Source organism: Dromaius novaehollandiae, chromosome 2 (genome assembly GCF_036370855.1).
Source record: "Dromaius novaehollandiae isolate bDroNov1 chromosome 2, bDroNov1.hap1, whole genome shotgun sequence".
Classification (NCBI taxonomy): Eukaryota; Metazoa; Chordata; class Aves; order Casuariiformes; family Dromaiidae; genus Dromaius; species Dromaius novaehollandiae.
This window is the reverse complement of record NC_088099.1, coordinates 16,765,325-16,785,895: the sequence shown is the minus strand read 5'-3', so window position 1 is coordinate 16,785,895 and position 20,571 is coordinate 16,765,325. Positions and strand designations below refer to the sequence as shown.

The 20,571-nt window shown below is 35.6% G+C and overlaps 1 protein-coding gene across 2 annotated transcripts in view; it reads right to left on the bottom strand.

The window, feature by feature from the left end:
• Positions 1 to 1,068: 1,068 nt before the first annotated feature.
• KIF5B (kinesin family member 5B) overlaps positions 1,069 to 20,571 on the bottom strand; it is a 37,105-nt gene continuing 17,602 nt past the window's right edge. The window contains exons 12-26 of one of the 2 annotated variants that reach the window (XM_026101540.2): positions 19,019 to 19,212; positions 18,177 to 18,245; positions 16,871 to 17,077; positions 14,237 to 14,380; positions 13,349 to 13,534; positions 12,381 to 12,498; positions 11,913 to 11,974; positions 11,718 to 11,827; positions 11,244 to 11,345; positions 9,123 to 9,183; positions 8,960 to 9,031; positions 8,683 to 8,787; positions 7,965 to 8,181; positions 6,249 to 6,381; positions 1,069 to 3,676 (exon numbers count right to left, since the gene is read on the bottom strand). In XM_026101540.2, the coding sequence (XP_025957325.1) occupies positions 3,670 to 3,676; positions 6,249 to 6,381; positions 7,965 to 8,181; positions 8,683 to 8,787; positions 8,960 to 9,031; positions 9,123 to 9,183; positions 11,244 to 11,345; positions 11,718 to 11,827; positions 11,913 to 11,974; positions 12,381 to 12,498; positions 13,349 to 13,534; positions 14,237 to 14,380; positions 16,871 to 17,077; positions 18,177 to 18,245; positions 19,019 to 19,212 (1,787 nt within the window). In that variant the 3' untranslated portion in view covers positions 1,069 to 3,669. Of the gene's footprint in view, positions 3,677 to 6,248; positions 6,382 to 7,964; positions 8,182 to 8,682; positions 8,788 to 8,959; positions 9,032 to 9,122; positions 9,184 to 11,243; positions 11,346 to 11,717; positions 11,828 to 11,912; positions 11,975 to 12,380; positions 12,499 to 13,348; positions 13,538 to 14,236; positions 14,381 to 16,870; positions 17,078 to 18,176; positions 18,246 to 19,018; positions 19,213 to 20,571 lie in introns of both variants that reach the window. The other variant, XM_026101539.2, reaches the window with a different exon arrangement.

Below are 20,571 nucleotides of genomic sequence, written 5' to 3'. Positions count from 1 at the left end.
TAACTGGGACTAGATTAAACCACAAGCATCCACACACCAGCCTGAAAATGCTGTTGAGTCAAGAGCGCTGTAACACCATTAGAAACTGCCATTTGCAGGCTGAGCTGCTATAAGCAGGCACACATTCTTAGTCCATCCCAAAGCAGGTAAAATGCATTTTTATATTAAAAAGCCTTTAAAACTGTGCTTCAGGTTGCTCAGCAGCTTAATCAAATGCCCATCACATGCCCAATCCCCTGAGCAGTTTCCACATTAAAAGTTTCATTTTAAAAGGTAAGTGTGGAACATGAGCACAGCCACCGTTCGGTTCCTTAACTGCCTTAATTCAGGCCTACTGGCCATTGCCTCAATTCCTTAAATTTCCTTCTGCACCACAAAGAAAATATATTGACTGGCTTTCAATTTACTCTAGAATTCAATCATTAAGAAAAAACAAAAAACAAACAAAACCCTTTAAGAGTAGGATACAGCGATAGTCTCGCATAAATAACTGATTCTCACATTAATTCCTGATTAAGGGAAAAAAAAGCTACTTGCAGACATACCTTAAATGGTGGAAATGGTTGCTTGTGTTTTTTCTTTTTTTGTTATTGAGCGTGTTTTTTTTTTCTTTTTCTTTTTTTGGAAAAGCAGTTGAATACTAAGACAGATCATGGTTAATGGAAAGAAAAGAGTGCTTTGAGCAATAGAGAAAATCTCTACTTAGAAGGAAGGTCAGTGTCTACACCCTACGCCAAGGGAGAATTCCTTTTACAATGTGTCACTTATCAGCTTACTCTCACCATACAGTTCTTCGATACACTCTTCTTAAAATAAATAAATAAATAAAATCAAGAGAAGCCATTTTTAAAAATCAGTGATTAAGTTGGCATGTTTACTAAATACAGAAGTTGTACGCTTTTGTCATGAGTTAAGAAAATCCCAGACTGAAAGAGTTCAAATTCTGATCTCTCAGAACATAATCACATTCTGAACATTTTCATAGGCATAAAATATTTTTTACTTGACAAGTTTATCAACACAATTGAATACACTGGTATGAGTTCTGAATAAATGCACTAAGTTCAATGACTTTTCGTCTCTTTATTTAAACACAAATACATTTACAGCATGCAGGTAAGTTAAAACTATATGGCGTCTTCCCCAAACCAATTGTTTTAATGCATCTTAAGTGTACTGCAGTTAAATTATCATATTCCACAGGTAGACTTGTCCTCTCATGTCAAATTTAGAGTTACACACAGTAGTGAGTCAGCATTTAAGTTATGTAAATAATTTAGTTGTTCACCAGAAATAAATATTATTTCACCAAGTTCCTATCCTAAACCATCTTTTAAAAAATATGATCTAGAGGAACATAAAAATAAGAACCATTCAAAGACCGCAGGTTGAAACAGCAGTGTACTGAACATTCCCCGTATAGACTGAATATTTTAATTTACAAAAAGCAGTAATTGTCCTGTCCAGCTGACATATGACAGCCAAACCAGAAAAAACAAAAACAAAAAAGCAGTTTTATTTTTTTAAACATTTTAAGAGGCAGTTCTTGGTAAACATCAAAGGTTTAAAATAAAAAAGTTTAAATATAAAAAGGTGATGTACACTTTGAGAGCTACAGGCTAGTTAGCATTTATTTATTTATTTATTTTTTAAACACAGCAATTTTCAGCACCAACCCCATGATAACTACCTACAAGAATGAAACCCTCCCCCCCCCCCATTCACAGGCATGAGAAAAAAAATCCTGCTTCATTTGAACATATTTTCAAGAAAGTTTTTTATGATTGCAACTTAAGTAGTGAAGGTCTGAAAACCTGTGGTTAACATTGAGAGAGAGAATGAACTGTGCCGTTTCCATCATGTGAAATTTCATTTAAAACAGTTTGCTGTTCCTTTATTTTTCTTTCCTCAGTGTGCTGTCTTTAATCGTGCTCTAAAACAACTGCAAGTTTGGAGTGTTCGGCAGCCTTAACAAACAAAATAGTCTTTAAAAGCTGAAAATTCCAAAATAGTGAGATTTCTGACTGATACACTCAGCCTTTAAAAATCAAACTATTAAAAATTCAGGCTACTGTAGTTATAGAAAAGAGTGAATAAAGGTCTAAAATCTGACTATGCTCCATCATAATATAAATATTTTGTATATTTATTATATAAAAGTTTAAAGTGATTTGCCCTCTAAAGAGTCATAGAATCTCCACTGCTTCCACAATAACTGATGAATACCCAGCAAAAAAGTCAACTAATACACAACGTGGTATATTAACTGGCTCTGAAAAGCTATCTGATTTTTTTTTTAGTAATATTAAGTTTCCTCTTTCTCAAAGTGACTAATTTCTGTCCAGAAGAAGGTTGTTCTAAAAACTGTAGTAGCTAAACCCTATAAGTTATGCAAATTATGCAGTAGAATTTTAAAACCCAGGTTCAGGAGTATTGGAGCTCCAAACAACAACAAAAAAAGAAAATAAAAAAAAAAAGGAAAAAAAACCCCATGTTTCATTTCATTAGCCACTTTACAGGACTTTATTGCAAAGAGAAGAAAAAAATATTTGACAAGTACTACTTCGGACATTTCATATACCTACTTACAAATGCATTACAAATACAATTCAGTGTAGCACTTTTTTTTTTTTTTTAAACACGTGCCTCTGGGATTTCCAGACACATCAGCTTTAAAAAGATGTATCCTTTATTAGTAAATCTGAATTCATTGCCCAGTTGCTGAAATTAATTCCTTTTCTTTTTTCAAATTGAAAGTTAAAATTTTAGCCAAAGATTCCATTACTGTGTATGTACTGGAATATCAAGGTGAATTCTAGATTACGCTATCTCATTTTGCTGTTCTAAAATAGCAAAAGTGAACCATCACAGAAATAGATAAATGGATATACAGGCTCATCAGAATGAAGCAGAATGTTTTCACTCCACGAAACTGTATTGTGTGTAGAATGAGGAAGAAGACAGATGAGATATTCCATTGCCAAAGCCTCTTTTGTAAACTTAGGTTTACTCTTGTTACTGTACAATATTTATTTCTAAATAACCCGATAAACAGGCATTTTACATATAACCGTTAAATAGCCTTGTTCAAACTGAACTCTTTAGTTCTGTGGTGTAGAGATTGCAGTGCTTGATGGTAGTTGTCATAAGCACACTTCAGTATTCTTATACTGTACAGATAAATTTAGTTCCAATCCTCTGTGTAGCATTCCAGGAGAACTTTAATATAGAGTGCTGTTCTAATTCAGAGAGTGGGATACGTAGTGTTATGTAGGGTGATAAAAATGAAAATATACTTAAACACTGTTGCACATTCCCTAAGACAATAAAAATGTACACAAATTAAGCCAGAAAATTTAAACTAAGATTTTCTTAACGTACATTCAGCTTGGCACAGTGCAGACTAAATTTAAGACATGAAAGACAAACCATGTAATGAACAGAGCTACACTTTAAGTAACATGTCATTTTTTGAGACGCCAAAATTGCACTCTAGTTTTCTTGGGAATCAGTTAGCAGAATTTGTAGAAGGGGGAGAGAGCTGTACAGGCCAGGTATAATTTATACATTTTCAAAAAAATAATCCTACAATCCCCAAAGGGAGAGATTATTGTCATGGAATGACTCTCTCTGTACGATATCCAATCCTCCTCACACAGCATTTACTTTTCAGCAACTGCAAAAGAGAAAAATAAAAGGAGTTAAGTGCATGTACCACATAAGCCAAAAAAGCCAAGCTATTTACACTTAAAGTAGACCACATTCACTATTTACCTAGCCTTTAAGAGTTCAATCTTTAAATCACTTAAATAAATGGTAATAAAACATCTGCTTTAGAATAACAAGTAATACAACACTAAGCATTTAATGTCTGTTACCAAGACAAATTTATAGTAAGATAAGCTGACTGAAGCGATCAAAATTGGATATCCAAAGCAGTAAACATCCTAAACACAAGTCAATTATAACCCAACTCCATTTACTACCATGACTATTGCCACCTTTTCATGGAAGTGAGAAGAACTGTCCTGATACTACCTACCTACCTACAGGCTTCTGCACAAAGTTTTGTTTTTGCCATTTTGCGAAGATGAGGTATAGAATGAAGAGATCCTTTGACACTATTCATGCTAAAAAAAGTTTGATTTGTATAGAGAAGTAGCAATTGAACGTCTTTATATTTCTTTAATATATCCAGAATAATTTGTTAAAGGGTGATCTCCAAATGTAGAAGAGTACATCATGTTCCTACTGTACCAAAACTTCTATTCTAACCAGAAGTTCAGATGCTTACCACCTGTATTAATCCACAAAACAACTAGTAAAATAATACACATTATTACACAGAAAAATGCTACTGGCTGTCTTGCAAGTTGTGACGAGGAGAAAATCTGCAATTAAGCTCTTTAGTAGTATTTGCATACTCAGAAACAACTTATAATTTATTAGTAAGAATGAAGATGCTTGAAGTTTTGTTCCCATACTTCCATATACTCAATGAATTCTTCCAAGGAAAAAAAAGAATAGGAAACCAGAATAAAATGTAAGACCACTGTCCTGCTTGTAACTGCCAAGGCTCAGCTTCATATGACAGCAAAGGGTAACATGCAGACACAAAAAGAATTATATGGAAGCTTTACAATTCCTTAAGGGATTCTGTGAGCTTATTACATTCTAGGTCAGTTTTTATGCCTTTTTTTTCCTCCTCCAAAGGCATTCTTTCACCAGTACTTAGATATCTCCCATATGATTTATCTACAAATCATCTGAAAGTCAAAGCGCTACATGCCCCTATTAAAATTCCTCAGGACTGGCAGTGAAAGCTCCTTCTTCTGTAAAGTGAGATAGAAGCTCAAAATTTACTTACTTATTGCTGATTATATCAACTATTATGAGTATTCTTAAAGGCATATGAGACTGAATAGGATCCCTCTAGTTATAGCTCTAGGCAAGATATTTTGGAGCACGCAGAAACTCACGCTACAGTAAGAATCTAAAACAATCAGGTGATGATTACTACATCTAGATTACTGCAAAGGCAATCAGGCAACTTAGGTCAGCTGACCAAAGTAGATGTCTGAAAACTAATTTCACCTTGTCACCATGATAATCAAGGGTCTGAATTACTAGCACCCTGGTCATTCACAATAAATATTCTTCAAGATTGAAGTACGTACCGCTTCTTCCTGTTCTTTACTAAGGGACACTACTGAAGAGAAACAGGTACCCTAGCTAGTCCTACAGCCCGATTTTTTTCAGAATACAAGAGGAAGCTTTGAAAAGTCATCTAATAAATAGAAAAGAATGGAAACAAAGGTAACATAAGCTACTCTGGAGCCCTTCAAAAGAGAAACACCTAGGAACCAAGCACCATGCAATCATTCTAGGAGTATTTTCAAACTGAAGACAGACAAACTCAACCAAGAGAATATCATATCAGAACAGTCAAAAAAAGTGAAGCTGATGACAGAGGATGCACTGAAGTATTACTGGTAGGGAATAAGACCAACAGATCAATTACAATGAAGATATTAGTCTAAAAAAACCAAACCAAAACAAATTCAAGTCTATGAACTTGAGCATGTTAAGTACCAGACTCAGTGTAATTACTTAGAAGATTACAAACATCTTTTCAGTTTTAAAAACCAACATATTAATTTCAATTGCTGTAGCCATATTTTAACTAGGATAATATTCTGAAGTTACTGAATGAAGACATGAATATTTCTGTTAAATACTTCCAAGTCACTGACACATGAAGCAATGAGCAAGCTTAGTAAGATCAGCAAGGAAACAACATATAAGGTCATTTTTATTTCATTGTTGAATGCTTTTTGAAAACTACATCAATCTTTTTATAAACACTAGCAAGCCAGAACAATTACACTGTCTGACCATTCCCACCCACCAAAAAAAAAAAAAAAAAAACAAACAAACAAAAAAACCCACCAAAACACGTTAATTATTTGCTGTAGCAAGTAACTAGATCTATTACTGTTTTTACCTTTTGTTCTACTTACAGTAAGATTCTCAGCTCTAGAACTACCCTTTTACAACAAATGCCAATTTTAAAAAACAGCAGCATTAGTAATACCTACATGTGTATATCATTCCTCTAATTGTAAAATTCAGGAAAAGGAAAGTTAGTCAGATTATCCACATGACTTCAGTTAGCTGAATGGATTATAATAAAACTAATAAAGTGGCTTAATCACACATTTAAAACAAACCCTGGAAGACAAACTCACACTTTGTCCTGCCGTCCTCCACCTCCACGCAGTGCAACTGGCTGGCTGTTTTGAGTGAATGCACCTCCCCCACGAATTGCACTTGGATGAGTTGGAGAAGCTGCTGGATGTTGCCCCGGACGGATAGGCTTAGCTACATGAAAGGGACACGACTTAAGAATATATACATCCTCACAGTTTTACCTTTGATTATTCAAGTTTACTAATGCTTTATTTTACAACATCCTAGAAGTAGTAATCGAAGTTGCATGCACTTTGAATCACAGGAAAATGAGTTTAGGGATGGTACTTTGAGAACCTGACAGATTAGCACCTAATATCATAAGCGCCCTAAAAAATAGACAGGGTTTTGGTTTTATTGTCCCTACTAGAATCAAAACTAACAAAGCTTTTGTTAACAATTATTTTCACATGGATAATCTGTCCCACCTAATGCATTTCCCTGTAAGAGCCCTATTCCTTGGCAGTAAATACTCAAATAACACATATCCTTCGATAAAGTTTGAGGGATATGTTCCTGTAAATCACTACATCCTGCTGTCTTTCCCACACCTATTTGATTGATGAGTCACTAGTTACTCTGCCCTGCAAATGGCTCTGCATACTGGTTGCTCCACAGATAACACTGCTTCATCAGCTTCTTACCTGCACAGGAATATAAAGCTTGCTCTATTGCTGAATTCAAGAAAAGTAGTTTTGACAGGTAATTCATAAACTGCACACACTTTCATAAACAAACTATGCTTTCAGTCAGTTTTGCACTAGCTCTGAACAGGACACGTAACTATAACACACATAACTTTACAAAGTTCTGCCATATTGATTTTTTTTTTTTTTAATTTTCAGCAGATAGAGTGGAAAGAAAGCACATACACGTAGCGACAACATTGAAACTCCTTTCAGAATTTCTACCAAATCAGCAAACTGTTCTCTAGTAAGACATGCCCTGTTCAAATAGATGCTTAAGTACAAGAGGCTTTACACCTGTGTTATGTTTACTAGAGAACTCTGTTCCTTTTATTGGTGATCACTTGAGGGAAAGATAAAGCAGCAAAGTATCTATCTTTGAGCTGCCACCTGATGCAGCCAGAAAAAAAGAAATCATCATCTTATTTACTTCTGCAACAGCTCTTTGCAGACCTTCAGAGCACAAGGAAAGTTCAACTCCCATGCTCATTTCAGCTGCATCAGCTGAATATAGCTGCAACAATAATGCAATAGGCACATTTAAGTCCTCCATAGGTCACGCCACCATCCTGGCCTTCAGCTCTTGACAACTTAACAGCAAGGTGGATGGGGGGGGATCAGGCAAGTACGACTGCCTTCCCACCACAAACTAAGAAACAGTACTGGCTATTACACATTTTAGTTTTTTCACTCTTTTCCTTGAGGAAGGGCTATGGAGTACTAAATGTTTTGGAACAAGAACAGAACAGGAAGTCAGGGGTCTTAGGATGTTAGCTGTGGTTTTTGAGTGTCCATTTCATTCATTCCCACCCCCAAAATCTACCAATCTAATAAAGCAAGACTTTTTTTTTTTTTTTTTTTTTTTAAACACACAATTCGACTCTTAACTAAAGGATAACTCTTGGCAGAAACAGGTGTATGTATGGGGCTCCTATTAAGGTTAAAAGATGCATGCATACACAAGATGAAAAAATTATGAGAGACACACAGACAGATGTTCTAGGAGGTGAGGGATCCTCTTTTACTAACCAATCTGTGCAGAATGTCCTCGTCTGGCCATATTCTTGGATCTTACAGCTTCCTTTATACGGTCTACTTCCTGCTGATACCGTTTGCGATCACGAGAGGCATTCTCTTTGGCTTCCTTCAGTGCGGACTCCAAAGCTTTAACTCTCTCAGCTGTAGCCCTAAGTCGCTTCTCCAGTTTAGGAAGTTCACAGCGAAGATCTGCATTATCACGTACCAGCTAAAAATAATTGAATTATTTTCTTTCTGAAGGAGGCATGGGAGAACCAAACAAAAAAGCTAAAAAGCCACCCAAAACCAGATAAGATAATACTACTGTATTTCCTTAAGCTTTTATTAAAAATAATAGCTCAGCAGTAAGATTGTCATTTGAAAGTTAGTCACTGCGGAAGAACATACTATTCGACATAGGTTTTTAAGATCTATGTTCTATACTCAGACAGTCAGGCATTCCCCCAGACTGATACACTAACTCTGAATGCTAAGCTGGGTCTTCTCCAATTTAAATTCAACTATTTCATTACATACCATCATGCAGTTAAAGTATCTATTAAACAAATTTATAGGAATATTTTAGTCTGTTGTTTTATATTGAAAACACATTCAAGCCATAGAAGCACTTCTTGATTATACAAAACAGTTACATTATGACCAATATGCATTTTATAATAATTCACCTTAAGTCATTTTTTAAATTAAAACTTGAAATTAAGCCTTGTACCTGCTTGTGGACCTTTGTGAGCTGCTCAAGATTATTCTCAAGGAAGGAAATCTTCTGTTTTTGTGCTGCACTGCCTCCTGTATCATCCGAGTCAATTTCAGCACTCTGTAGTAATAAGGGCGGGGGGAGAGGAAGAGTACAAATCTGAACTTAGATGTAGACCAAACCAGAAAAGTTACACTGCACTGTATAAAGAGACTAATTCCTAATCTAGTTTTAAATTGAAGTTCATGTAACATTCTCAGAAACAGCAAATTTTACTATAGCATCACATTACCTTTTTCACTCTAGTAGCCAGATCTTGAACAAACAGCTTCCGAAGATTGTGAAGAGTCTGAAGTTCTTTAGCCTGCAGTTAAAGAAAAGTAATTTAAACACAATTAAAATTAACTCAGAAAAAAAAATGGCATTGGCTTTGGAATATATCCTGACTAGCTTACCACAGTCTCTTCCAAACCCTTTAAATCTTGCCTTGCTTGTTCCCGTCTGTCCTGCATAACCCTAAAAGAGAATATATGAATCCTAAAACATCTGAGCAAAACTGAAAATGTAATGTATTAAGAGGCTAGAGCAGTAAAAGCTATATGGTGCAAATTGAAAGAAAGATAACATTTTTCTTTTAAGTCCTTAAATAAGGATGCAGCCAACAGATGACACCACACAGAAATCCAAATCAAAGGGGGAAAAAAATTGCAGGAGGAGAGAATCACTTGAATGTTGACTGAACACCATCAAGTACATTCAGGTACATGAACTGCAGGTTTCTAGAATATGTAAAGGATTCTCAGAATCAAAATTAGGATGAATACTTGGCAAAAATCTTATCCTACAAATACTCTTACCTTCAATCAGCTGAGATGCTGTTAAGCATCAAGTGAAAGAGCCTAGGATTTCCATTTTATTCCCCCTCGCCCCCATTCCCCAATAAATTTGCCAAAGCTTCTATCACACACAATAGAAACTCAGTTTCCAAGAATATAAGCCAATGACAGCACTTTGCTTTCAGGTTAAACAGAAAGACAGAATCTCTACATCTACAGGTGCTCTGCACTACTAATGCTCTTTCTCAGAAGTGTAAGGCAGTGCAATTGTTGAGATGGCAGAACACCAGCAAGGGACTCACACTTTTCATTTTATGAATCAAGGCTGGAGAAGGAAGGCCACAGACTGCACAAAGATAAACGGTTATTATTTAAGAAGCTTCTTTTCCTCTTGAAGCTTCTCCTCAGCCTAGTAGGTAGCAGCTAAATGATTAAACATTTCAGGTGATAAAAAATATCCTGAAGAATAGCTCAGCATCTCAATCTGTTTTTCAGCCCTCACTGGCAAAGTAGTTGTAGGCATCTTATAGAACTATTAAAGTCAAAAAAAGGGGGGGGAGGGGGACAATAAAACATAAGCAAGTCAGTCACTGTTGCTGGACAGCCCATGTGTGTTTATGATACACAATGGAAAATAATTGTATTCAAATAGTTTAGAAGAGGACATAAAATACAAAACTATTTAAATACTTTTATAAGTCATTTGAAGAGCAACGTTTCTAACATAACAAGTACCTTTAAGAGATTAACCCTATATGTAGTCTGGCTCCATAATGAATTAAGAAGCAAAAGTGTAGTACGTATAACAAGCTTACAAGACAAAAAAAGTCTAACTAACATGGTGTAGCACACAAATAATTAAGAAGAATTCAAGACCAAAGTACTATTAAAATTTTAGTCGCTTAAACCAACATTCTTTCTCACAGTAAGGCTACTGAAAGGCATTCATGTTGCTTAATGGTTACCTCTATAATGCAGATGAATCAAGTCTTTCTGATTGTTTCAAATTCTGTGCTAAAAAACTAAAAGCCTCCATGTGTTCTTAAACATGATCGAAAAGTATATGCCTTTTCAAAAGTCTACAGAAGTTAAGAATACATTAAAAAAATCCATATATGCCAGTAAGGGCAAGCCATCAATATTCTAGTGACATTTCCAGGAGATTATGGTCAGATTAAGAAGTGGTTTGAACTAGTTGACCCTTGGATAATGCCACTGCTATATAAAGCCTTATAAGATACATACTGACCTACAAGCAGAATTCAACTCCAAATTCTGCATAAACTATACAGCCTCTAATTCACTAAAATACTGTATTTAGTTTTTCCATGAAGTATAGAGCAGTTTAATCTCAAGTACAGGCAAGCTAGGACCAAATTAGTTAAATTACACTAGAACAAAAGAGAAGTAGGGAATTGCTCAACTAAGGTAATCCTTTTCCAGTCTGAGAGCATGCAATACTTAGCAGAAAAAAGAAAAGATAATTGCTCCAACCTATAGCATATTAACACAGAAAAAGATGATATAAGATAATATATCTTTCATTATTTCGCTTCCAATCTTAAACATCAAGGCAGTGAAAAGGCTCCATCATTCTAAGAGTAAAAAAATTAAGTCAAAGAGAGCTCTGGAGGCTCTCTCTTCTTAATGAGAGCCACTTCCCACATCATACCAGGTCACTAGTTTTTAAAAATCTGACTGTTCCCACACATGTTTATTTTACATGCTGTTGCCACTTACGTAAGTTCATGCAGTTTTCTACTTTTTTCCTGATCTGTTGCTTTCAACTTCTCATGTTCAACTCTAAGACGCTCCTGTTCAAGCATCATCTTCTGATTTTGGCTGAACAGAGGAAGTAAATATTACATGCCAGTACTTCAAAAAAGGAAAGGGAGTAAGGAACAGATCTGCACATCTTTAGCATGTATAGCAAGTTTACGCTGAAGTAGAAAGACCTTTGTCTTCTCCCCGACAAGATAAAGGTCCAGAAGAAACCCATTAAGTTACAGTCCAAATCATATCATCATTAACAAGTAACTTCTGATACGCTGACTCAATCAACTGAACCTGTCAGATATGACACTGGAAAAGGCAACACTCAGGTTAGAAACACAGTGCTGGGGGGAAACCCTTATCATCTCCTACCCACCCTACTGTGCTTCCTTACACAGCCTAGAGATATTTGGCAGTAACAAAATAACTGCAATTACTTACTCTTGTAGTTCAGTGATAAGTTTCTCCTTTGCGTCAACTTCATCTCTTAGGCTGCTGATTTGTTTCTGATGTGTCTCACGATGGCTCTGAATCTGCTGTTCCACAGCTTGCTATTAGAAAAAACAGTATACATTATATACTTTAAGAAGTTGTTATGCTTTACTTAATTTTTAAAGAACAAAAAAATTAACTTACCTTAACTTCATTTGCAGTTTGAACTTTATTTAAGTGCTCCTTCTCCATTTCATGGACTTTTTCTAACAGGAATAGGGGAGAGGAAGAAAACACAAATGGAAAAACACAGTTTTTCAGCCAGGTAACTAGGTAATCACAGGGAAGATGGAGGTAGGTGTTGTGCATCTCACCCGCCCCATCCCCCAATCCTAATTTCCCCAGGAATTTTTTCCCCAAAGTTTATCAATTAATTAGTCCCATCTTCAATTTAACCCTGTTCTTTGTAGTTCTTTCAAAGAGCAAGCGTGACTCCCTCTTCATTTAATTTTGTATGCCGAGTCACAAAAAGCCATTCTGCAGCTCTACCCTTCAAACTAGATAGTATGGAACAATTTCGTACTTACGGCTACACACTTGAAACATTTTTAAAAAGGGGGGAAGGGAGAGAGGAAAAAAAAGAAAAAAAAAATCACAAAAAGGTATTCCTACCCTGTGCTCGAAGTTGAACTAATTCTTCATTAAGGGAATCTACAGACTCTTCCAGTTGCCTCTTTTTCTGTTCCACATTCTGAAGATACTCGGTCAATGACTTGATCTTAGCTTCATGCTTGTAGAATGGAAAGACTCATTTACTTTGGAAGTAGGTATAATGGAACTATATCTGCATAATGACTTTATACTCATTTCTAAACAAACAACCTGATCTCAAAACAAAAATGATGCCAACTAAATTCTCTCTAAAAAAGTACGACTACTGCAAATAGATCTGTAATGCAGCCTATAAGACAGTGTTTTCATTCTGGATTGGAATCAAGTACGTATTTGCCTGGAAGAAGAGATGTTCTGAAGGTTAAATACTATCAGAGGAAAGACAGGCTTACTATATTTAGAAGACTGAACTGAAATATACATCTCCTGATATAACAAAAGATGAGGTGCTGTATGTAAAATAAAACATAGTGAAGTTTGCATATGTAGATCACAATTTAAAAGTATTAGAAGTCTCAATACTTATCTTTTCTAACAATCATTAAAATGGCCAGTCTTACATTACAAATAAGATTAATCTGCTATGCAAGCCTACTATACTACACTACTGTAATCTTACTGTGCTAACTCTACCTCTCCGCTTTCAACTCACTGCATTAGTAAGCAGAGTGGTCACTAGCCACTGCTTTCACAGGATTGGTATTTATCAAACATCCTGTGATGGAGAATATGCAGACCCAAGTATTTAATACTAATGCTACAAAAGCATGATTAGGCTACAGCCATATTGTGGAAATTCTGACATCCACTCAGCTCAATTATTCAGAAGCATTAAGATAGAATAAAGCATTAAGGATACAGCTGGGAGTCCTGTGGCTGCAGGACCACAACTTGCTTTGTGAGGTGTTCTTTCAACAGGTTGATGAATGCAAAAGAACATTTAGGAAACATTCTAGAGAAACATTTACCTGTGAGATACGGAGCTGACAGGCAGCCAACTCCTTTTCATTTTCTTCCATTTTCTTATTGCTTTCAGCTTGTGTGCCTTCTAACTGTTTGCAACGTTTTACCATTGTTTTCACTTCTGATTTCATTTTACTAATGTACAGTCTTGCAACTGTGAACTCTTCATCTATCATGCCAGTTCCCTCAGGCTGCTGAAAAGTTTGGAATCACACATTGAGAAAGTTTAGATAATTCTCTGTGCAATAAGTATTTTAGTTAGGTAGGAGATGGAGCAGCTTAGCATTTAGCATTCCTCCCCTCAAGCATTTCCCCCCCAAAAAGCACTTTAACTTTGCTTTATCCAATATTGTTCGCATCCACTGCCAGACTTGTATGAATAAACTAGGTGTATTACATGCTTAGCAAATTACCTCAACTCTCCACTCCTACAAACTTATTCTACAGATTTACACCACTGCTTATAGCCTTGTTCTACAGTGATCTTTTTAGAGTTCTTTTATTTCAGTTCCACAATCCATTTTTAAGACATGTAATATACTGACTGCCACTGCAGGTCAGCACTAGACTTCAGAGACGAAGCTGTTGAATATGACGCATTTCATACACCATATTAACAATATGAACTAAAGCAATAAGTCAGAAAATAATGCCTGCACTTCTTTGTCACTGCATAACCAAATTCTGCCTGGGACCTGGTAAGTCTCAATATAAGCACAGGATAAGCAAATTTGTCTTTCAGTGCTTATGGCCAAATTATTAATAAACATGATGCTTCCCATATTAGTTATCTTTACTATACTAAGAACTCTGATCCTAGATACTCACAATGTATATGTGTAATAAATGTCATTTAAAAAAAAAAAAAAAAAATCACACTAACTAATCTTTACCTTGACATCATTATTTCCTACTGCGATTCCTATTTCTGCAAGATCTTTTAGTAAGGAAGCCATCATCTCTGTTGCTCGTTTCTTCTGATGGTTGGTCATCTCTTTCAGTTTCTGAAGCTCTGCATCTATACTGGCTAAAGTGACCTAGAGCAAAAGAAGTTATATTTTAATAAACAATAAATATTTTATTTCTAGAACTAGTTTTGTATTCTTTAAAATATAGCAAGATACAGTTGCCTACTGAAGAGTCCCATTCTGTTAGGTTTGGAAATAAATTAATATCAACCTATTAAAGTATGCTATACAGTTAAAAAAAAAAAAAAAAAAACCAAAACTATGGAAGTTCTACAATGACAGAACTTTCTCAGTCATTTACATTTCTGTCAAAAGACAGTTTTTCAGCTCATGGAATATAATCTTACAACTCTGCAGCAAAATTTCTGCAACACTGTTAATCATATATGTGCGGAATGCTGTTCAAGTATGGCAAAGGGTTCTATTTATAGCAAAAAGGATATACACGTTCATTTTACAACAGCAAGTTTAACCTTTTTCATCATATTCTGGTAGTAGAAAAGAATTTAGTCTTTACATGCAGAGCTCTTAACTTTTTCCTGCTTGCAACTCAAAAAATGGCACCTGGTCCTGAGAGTTCAGAAGTACTGCAGTTACTCTAGAGGAGGCTTTCAGCCAGTCTGAGTTGCTGTGGTTATAACATTTGCAGCTCAGCAGTCTGCATAGTCACGTACAACTAGCAACCCACATATGCAAGTAGAAATAACCTGGAAGAAGTCACCTTTCTCTAATATAACACGTTGCCTGTTCTCTAGTCTTAACCAACTCCCTGGAAGTTTTACAACAGGAAAGTTTCAGCAGAGTGATGCCACAGGACAGCTGTGGCATGGGTTGGCTGTGACAGACTGACAGCACCAAAACATTTTTTTAATTTTACTGCATTTCAGAACAGTTGTTCCTTTCTCCTGAATTGAGTTGTTCATGGCACTCAAAGGACATCAGTTAGAAGATCTAAACTTACATGGTACTCTGTACACTAATTCAAAATAAAGTCAAAACACTTCACAAAATCATACATTCATACCACTAACCTATTCCACTAAAAGTTAAAGATTACTCATAATAGGAAAACCAGAGATCATCTGACTTTTGGTGGAACCTTAGAGTCAGTAAGTTATCAGTAAGTTTAAACTTCCAAATATTCCGAGCTGCATAAAGAGATGATTTTGTGAGTCTCAGTTTTAATGCCAGAGTTCAGCCTGGACAAGTCTTATGAGTTGAAACTTGAAAACCACATGCACTAGAAGACCCACTAAATTTTCATCTTCAAGACCAAAGAAGAATGAGAATTGCACCATCACAGTATTCTGCTTGTAATGCCTGCAAACAAGCACATCTTTTCCAGTATACAGTATTTTAAGATGGAGTATTAGCTGTCTTTAACTGTTTCAAGTCTGCCAAATAATTGGCTACCACTGCTGTCAGTCATTCCATAAAGTTGTGCAGATATGCGACAGTTAGTGGTATGCATTCTGTGAGACTGATGTGACATGGATATCAGAACCTGGGCCCTCTTTCAGAATAGGTCCTCAGCATTCAGGACTACTCCTTTTAGAATGTAAGACAAACCCCCTATTCTTGAAGGCATCAAGATATGGCATGCAAAATACAGCTTAAATATGACATGCAAATACATGTTCCTTTCAAGGAAGACTGTAGCATGTTCACTGCAATTTTAGGACTGGAAAGAGTCTGGAGCAGATTGTTATCTGAGGATTGCCTTCACTGTACCAGAAAGATAAACAAAACTGAATCAGATAACCAGTATGTAATGAAAACATTAATCTCTGACATCTAGGACTTCTCTAACTGCTCTTAAGGTGGTAAAATGCCAGAGGTGCTACACAGAGCTGTCAGGTCCAACATTCATTGTGGATTTTACTGATGCATACTGGCTTCAGCAAATCCTGCTTTGCCAGGACTAGTGTTCTAGACCACAAACTGAAGAAGCTTCAAGCTGAACTGTTAGTATTTAGGCATTTCAGAGAAAGGTAAGCTTGGAGTGAAATATATCAACTCTTTCTTCATATTCAACGATGGTGACTCAAGGCAGCAAGCTCAAGTTACAATTTCTTCACTCGGCAAAGTGACTCAAAACTTCTGTATCTGCATCTCAGTCCTGCCAATTTGCATCAGCAAATCAAAACGGCAATAATTTTGGAACGTTATAGAGAAGACTAACATTGTTTGATGCCATCTAGCTCTACAGATCTAGTGAAACTATCCATGAAAACTATCAAACTGACAGACTAAAGATGGAAACAAGTTCTGACACAGCAAGAAACCTTTCAGATCATCTCTGCCATGGAAGAATTCTTAGATGTTCCTAAATGAAGAAAAAAAAGGGAGAAAGAGAAAGCCATATATAATGAATATTAGCTATTTAGAACATCAAATCTGAGTTTTTCCTCGTATGAAACAAGGTTTAGAGTTCAGTTTTCAATTTTCCTAAAAAGCCTTTAAGTGACTTCAAGGAAGAAATGCAGGTAAGGCCAAAAAAAAAAAAAAAAAAAAAGTTAGGTGAAGACAGACAGCAATTCCTTTGTTTCAATTTCCTACCGATTTTTGATTGAGTTCATCACTAAGTAGTTCATATTCCTTTGCCTTATCTTCTACTTCCTGAGACTTCTGATCATAGTTGACAGCTAGTTCTTCAAGGGCCTGTAGCACCTCTTTCACTTCTTCTTTAGACGCATCATTTTCAGCTTGGAGGCGATTCAGTTCTGCTTGCAGGTTGTCTTGGTCCCGTCTGGTAGAAGCGAGAAGCTACAACATTGATAGGGATTTATAATAAATAATAGTAGTAATAATCATCATCATCAAGAAATTAATGCTTTCACCTACTATAATACCATATATTTAAGCTTTTACGGTGCCCAGCATGATGGTATGCTCAGGACAGGTACAGCAAGAGCATAATAAAAAAGTCAAACTGCTCATCTATAACCAGAGTCATTAGTTTTTAAAAATCCTTTCAAAATGCAAATGATTATCAATCAAATCCTTTCAGAACAGCAGCCAGAAATGCACATGAAATGTAGCAAGTTTTCAAAAGAGAAGCTGAACACTATTCGCAAGTCTACAAAATTTTCAATAGGTAGGCATTACACTTTCAGCATTTTAATGCTGTTAGCTGCTGAAGAGGAATAAAAAAGCAAAATGAAGTTTTGCTGAAGAGGTAGATTTATTTACATAAACAGAGTAAATAAGAGCTCCAACTTCCTGAGTCCTCAAGAACCTTTTCCTTCTTTCCATATACACCAAGGATTTTTGTTTGTTTGTTATCATGGTGCTCTATAGAATTATTTTCCATACCTTGGATAATGAAATTGTTAGTTTCATTATTAATACATATTACATCACTGGCAACATGTGCGCACAAATGGTTTGAATATTCCAGCAAGTATGATCTGAAGTAACACATACATACTTCTCTCTTCATTAAGGACCATTACGTGTTTGTTTGCTTTTCCCCAATATGCCTGTACAGCACTACTGACCAAAAGTAAATTTTAAAACAGGCTTCTTTGGTAAGTCAAGATGTTTTGATTTTTGACAACCTGCTAGCCTTCTTTGCTGAAAACAACAGCCAATGATTTAGTGTAAAATACTGCAATTCCTTCGATTTTCATGGAGGCTTGAGGTTTGAGTAAACCAGCTTAAATGTAGCTGGCTCCATTACTACAGCATAAGTGGGGCAAATGAATAGGAAGAGCATTTGGGTTAGGAATAAGAGAACTACTACAGTGACAAGCTACCATCCTACTCCCTGGTCATAAACTGTGACTCAACTTAAAACATCCCCCATTTCTTTAAGTTAAACTAAAAAAAAGGAAGAAAAATATAAAGATGCAAAGACACTCACCTCCTCCTGATCCAACATTTGTGTTTTTAGTTTTTCTACTAGTTGGCTCTGCTGATTAATTTCTTCATCCTGCAGTTGAAATAACAGTGAGAGAAAACAGATGTCAGGTATTCTATATTTGCCTCAAAATATAGAACAGTTGAATTGAAAGCAATAACATTAAGAAGAAACATCCTTTTGATTCACTGCCCTACGCATTAGTCTCTTAACCTGGTGTGTACTTACAAAACATCACGCTTCAAAGACAAAGTTCTTATACCTATGTTTTTGCAGATCTTCTCCAAGTTCCTCTTCTAACTTCCAAGAAACACTTAAGTTGGAATTCAAAAGATTCTCTCTCTCCAAATTTAGTACATTGCTTAAGTTTTAAATTATGTTCAAATAAAATATGCATAAATTGAAAACGGTATAGTTTTTTTTTTCTTCCAGTCACTAGTTTTTCTGCTTACTCATTATTTTCCTCCTCCTGGTACGATATTATTCCAAAGAATCTGTTAGGAATGTTCTACACCCAATGAGTAGAAACATGATTAAAGATTCTCACAAACTCTTCCTCCTTATTTTTTTTTAAATCTGTTTTCTATCTACTGATAGTTTGTTTTCAGTGTATTTTTTGTCAGTTTCAGCAAAGTGGAGAAAGAAAATAAGACAGGATACTCATTTAGCACCAGATAAGGCAATTTCTGATTTCTCTTAAGCAGACCTTTAGAACTAGAGTAAGGCACTCCAGGTATATGTTCAAGCAATCAGTATTAACAAATGAAGAGTGGCAAATTAAGTATTAAATAGTGTAGTTCAAGATGTTTTTCCACAAGGTCTTACATTACATAAGAATGTCATACCTTATCATCTAGTTGTTTGTATAGTTTAGCAATTTCTTCCTCACATTTTCTTCTCTCAGCATCAGTGAAATTGCCAGTTACTCCAATTGTGGCAGCTGGTTTATCATTAATAACAGTAATATCCTTGTCCACTGTGAAAGCTTCTAAATTGGCCTTCTCTTTGTCAAACTGCTCATCAACTGGTACAGTTTCCCCTTAAATAAAAGATATGCTTACGAAGTATTTCTAGTACAGTCACTCATGAAACACCTTTCAGAAGTTAGCCTTGAAGAGTACTGCATATTCCCTAGTAATGATACAGCTCCATGGTCAATAAGCAATCATGTTCACAGATTTCATGACAAAAAAAGATAACCATAGATCATCCAGGCTGACCTCCTATTTATCACAGCCATGACATTTCACCCAGTTACTCTGCTGTGAGTTCCAAATCCCACATTAAATTGTATTTTCCAGAATCCTAACTTGTCCTGAAGACAATAAAGATAGAGAATCCTTTCTTTTCTCCTCAGTAGTCTGTTTTGATAGCTAGCCATATTTACTGTGAAACTGCTTTATTTCTAATTTAAACATCTGTCTGGTTACACTTTCTGTCCTTTTCATGTTCATTAAGCCTCTTGCACTTCACTAACTTAACATGGAGAAAATACCACATACTAAAGAAGGCACTTCATAAATTCCTAGTGCCTTACTACAAAACATTTTGTGCAGTCCTTGGATGACATGGGCTCTTTTCAACATTAGTATCTTGTGTCAATATTCTGAAAGAACTACACTTAACATTTCAGGTGTGGTCTCATACCATCTCCATACAAGGGAGTGAGTGAGTATATATATATATGTACACACACACACACACACACACACACAAAAACATATAAATATTAAAAAAAACCCCACACAACAGATCTTACTCAGCTTATTTAAATAAGCTCATTTTTGTCAGATTTACACCACGATGTGGTGCAGGACTTATCTGCATGATTGCAAAACCATCTTTTACAGCTGCCAACCTCCAGGACATGTCTGCTTCTGTAAGCATGACTTATGTGAAGTGTTAAAGTAAGGAAAAGAACATTTAATTTGCACTTTGCCAGATCTGCAAACAAAGAGAACCCAAACATTCAGGAAGAAAGGAGGGCATACATTCTGTGCTGGCAGCAGGGGTTTTTTTTGCCTATAAAAATGGTTGATAGTTTTAGATGAGGACAAGTTCTTATATTGATTTGCACTGGAAAACCAGAGGCGAGATTTACTCAGCTTCTGCATTTACAATTAATATTACTTTAAAAATATATATATTTTTACAAGATGAATTCTAAAAATTAAGTCTAGTTTTCCCACTAAACCAAGTGTTCAAAAACCTAACCAATAAACTTTCAGACATTTTTTCCATTGTGCAATTACTAAAAATTGTCACAGCTGAAATACAGACTGGGTAAGATGGTAAGCTTCAGTGTCGACCTAATACCGCAGCTTTAATACTCTAATTATTGTTTTGCATAGGGCTTTTAATTACTTTAGGTATCCTAAAGACTAATTCAGTGTCTATC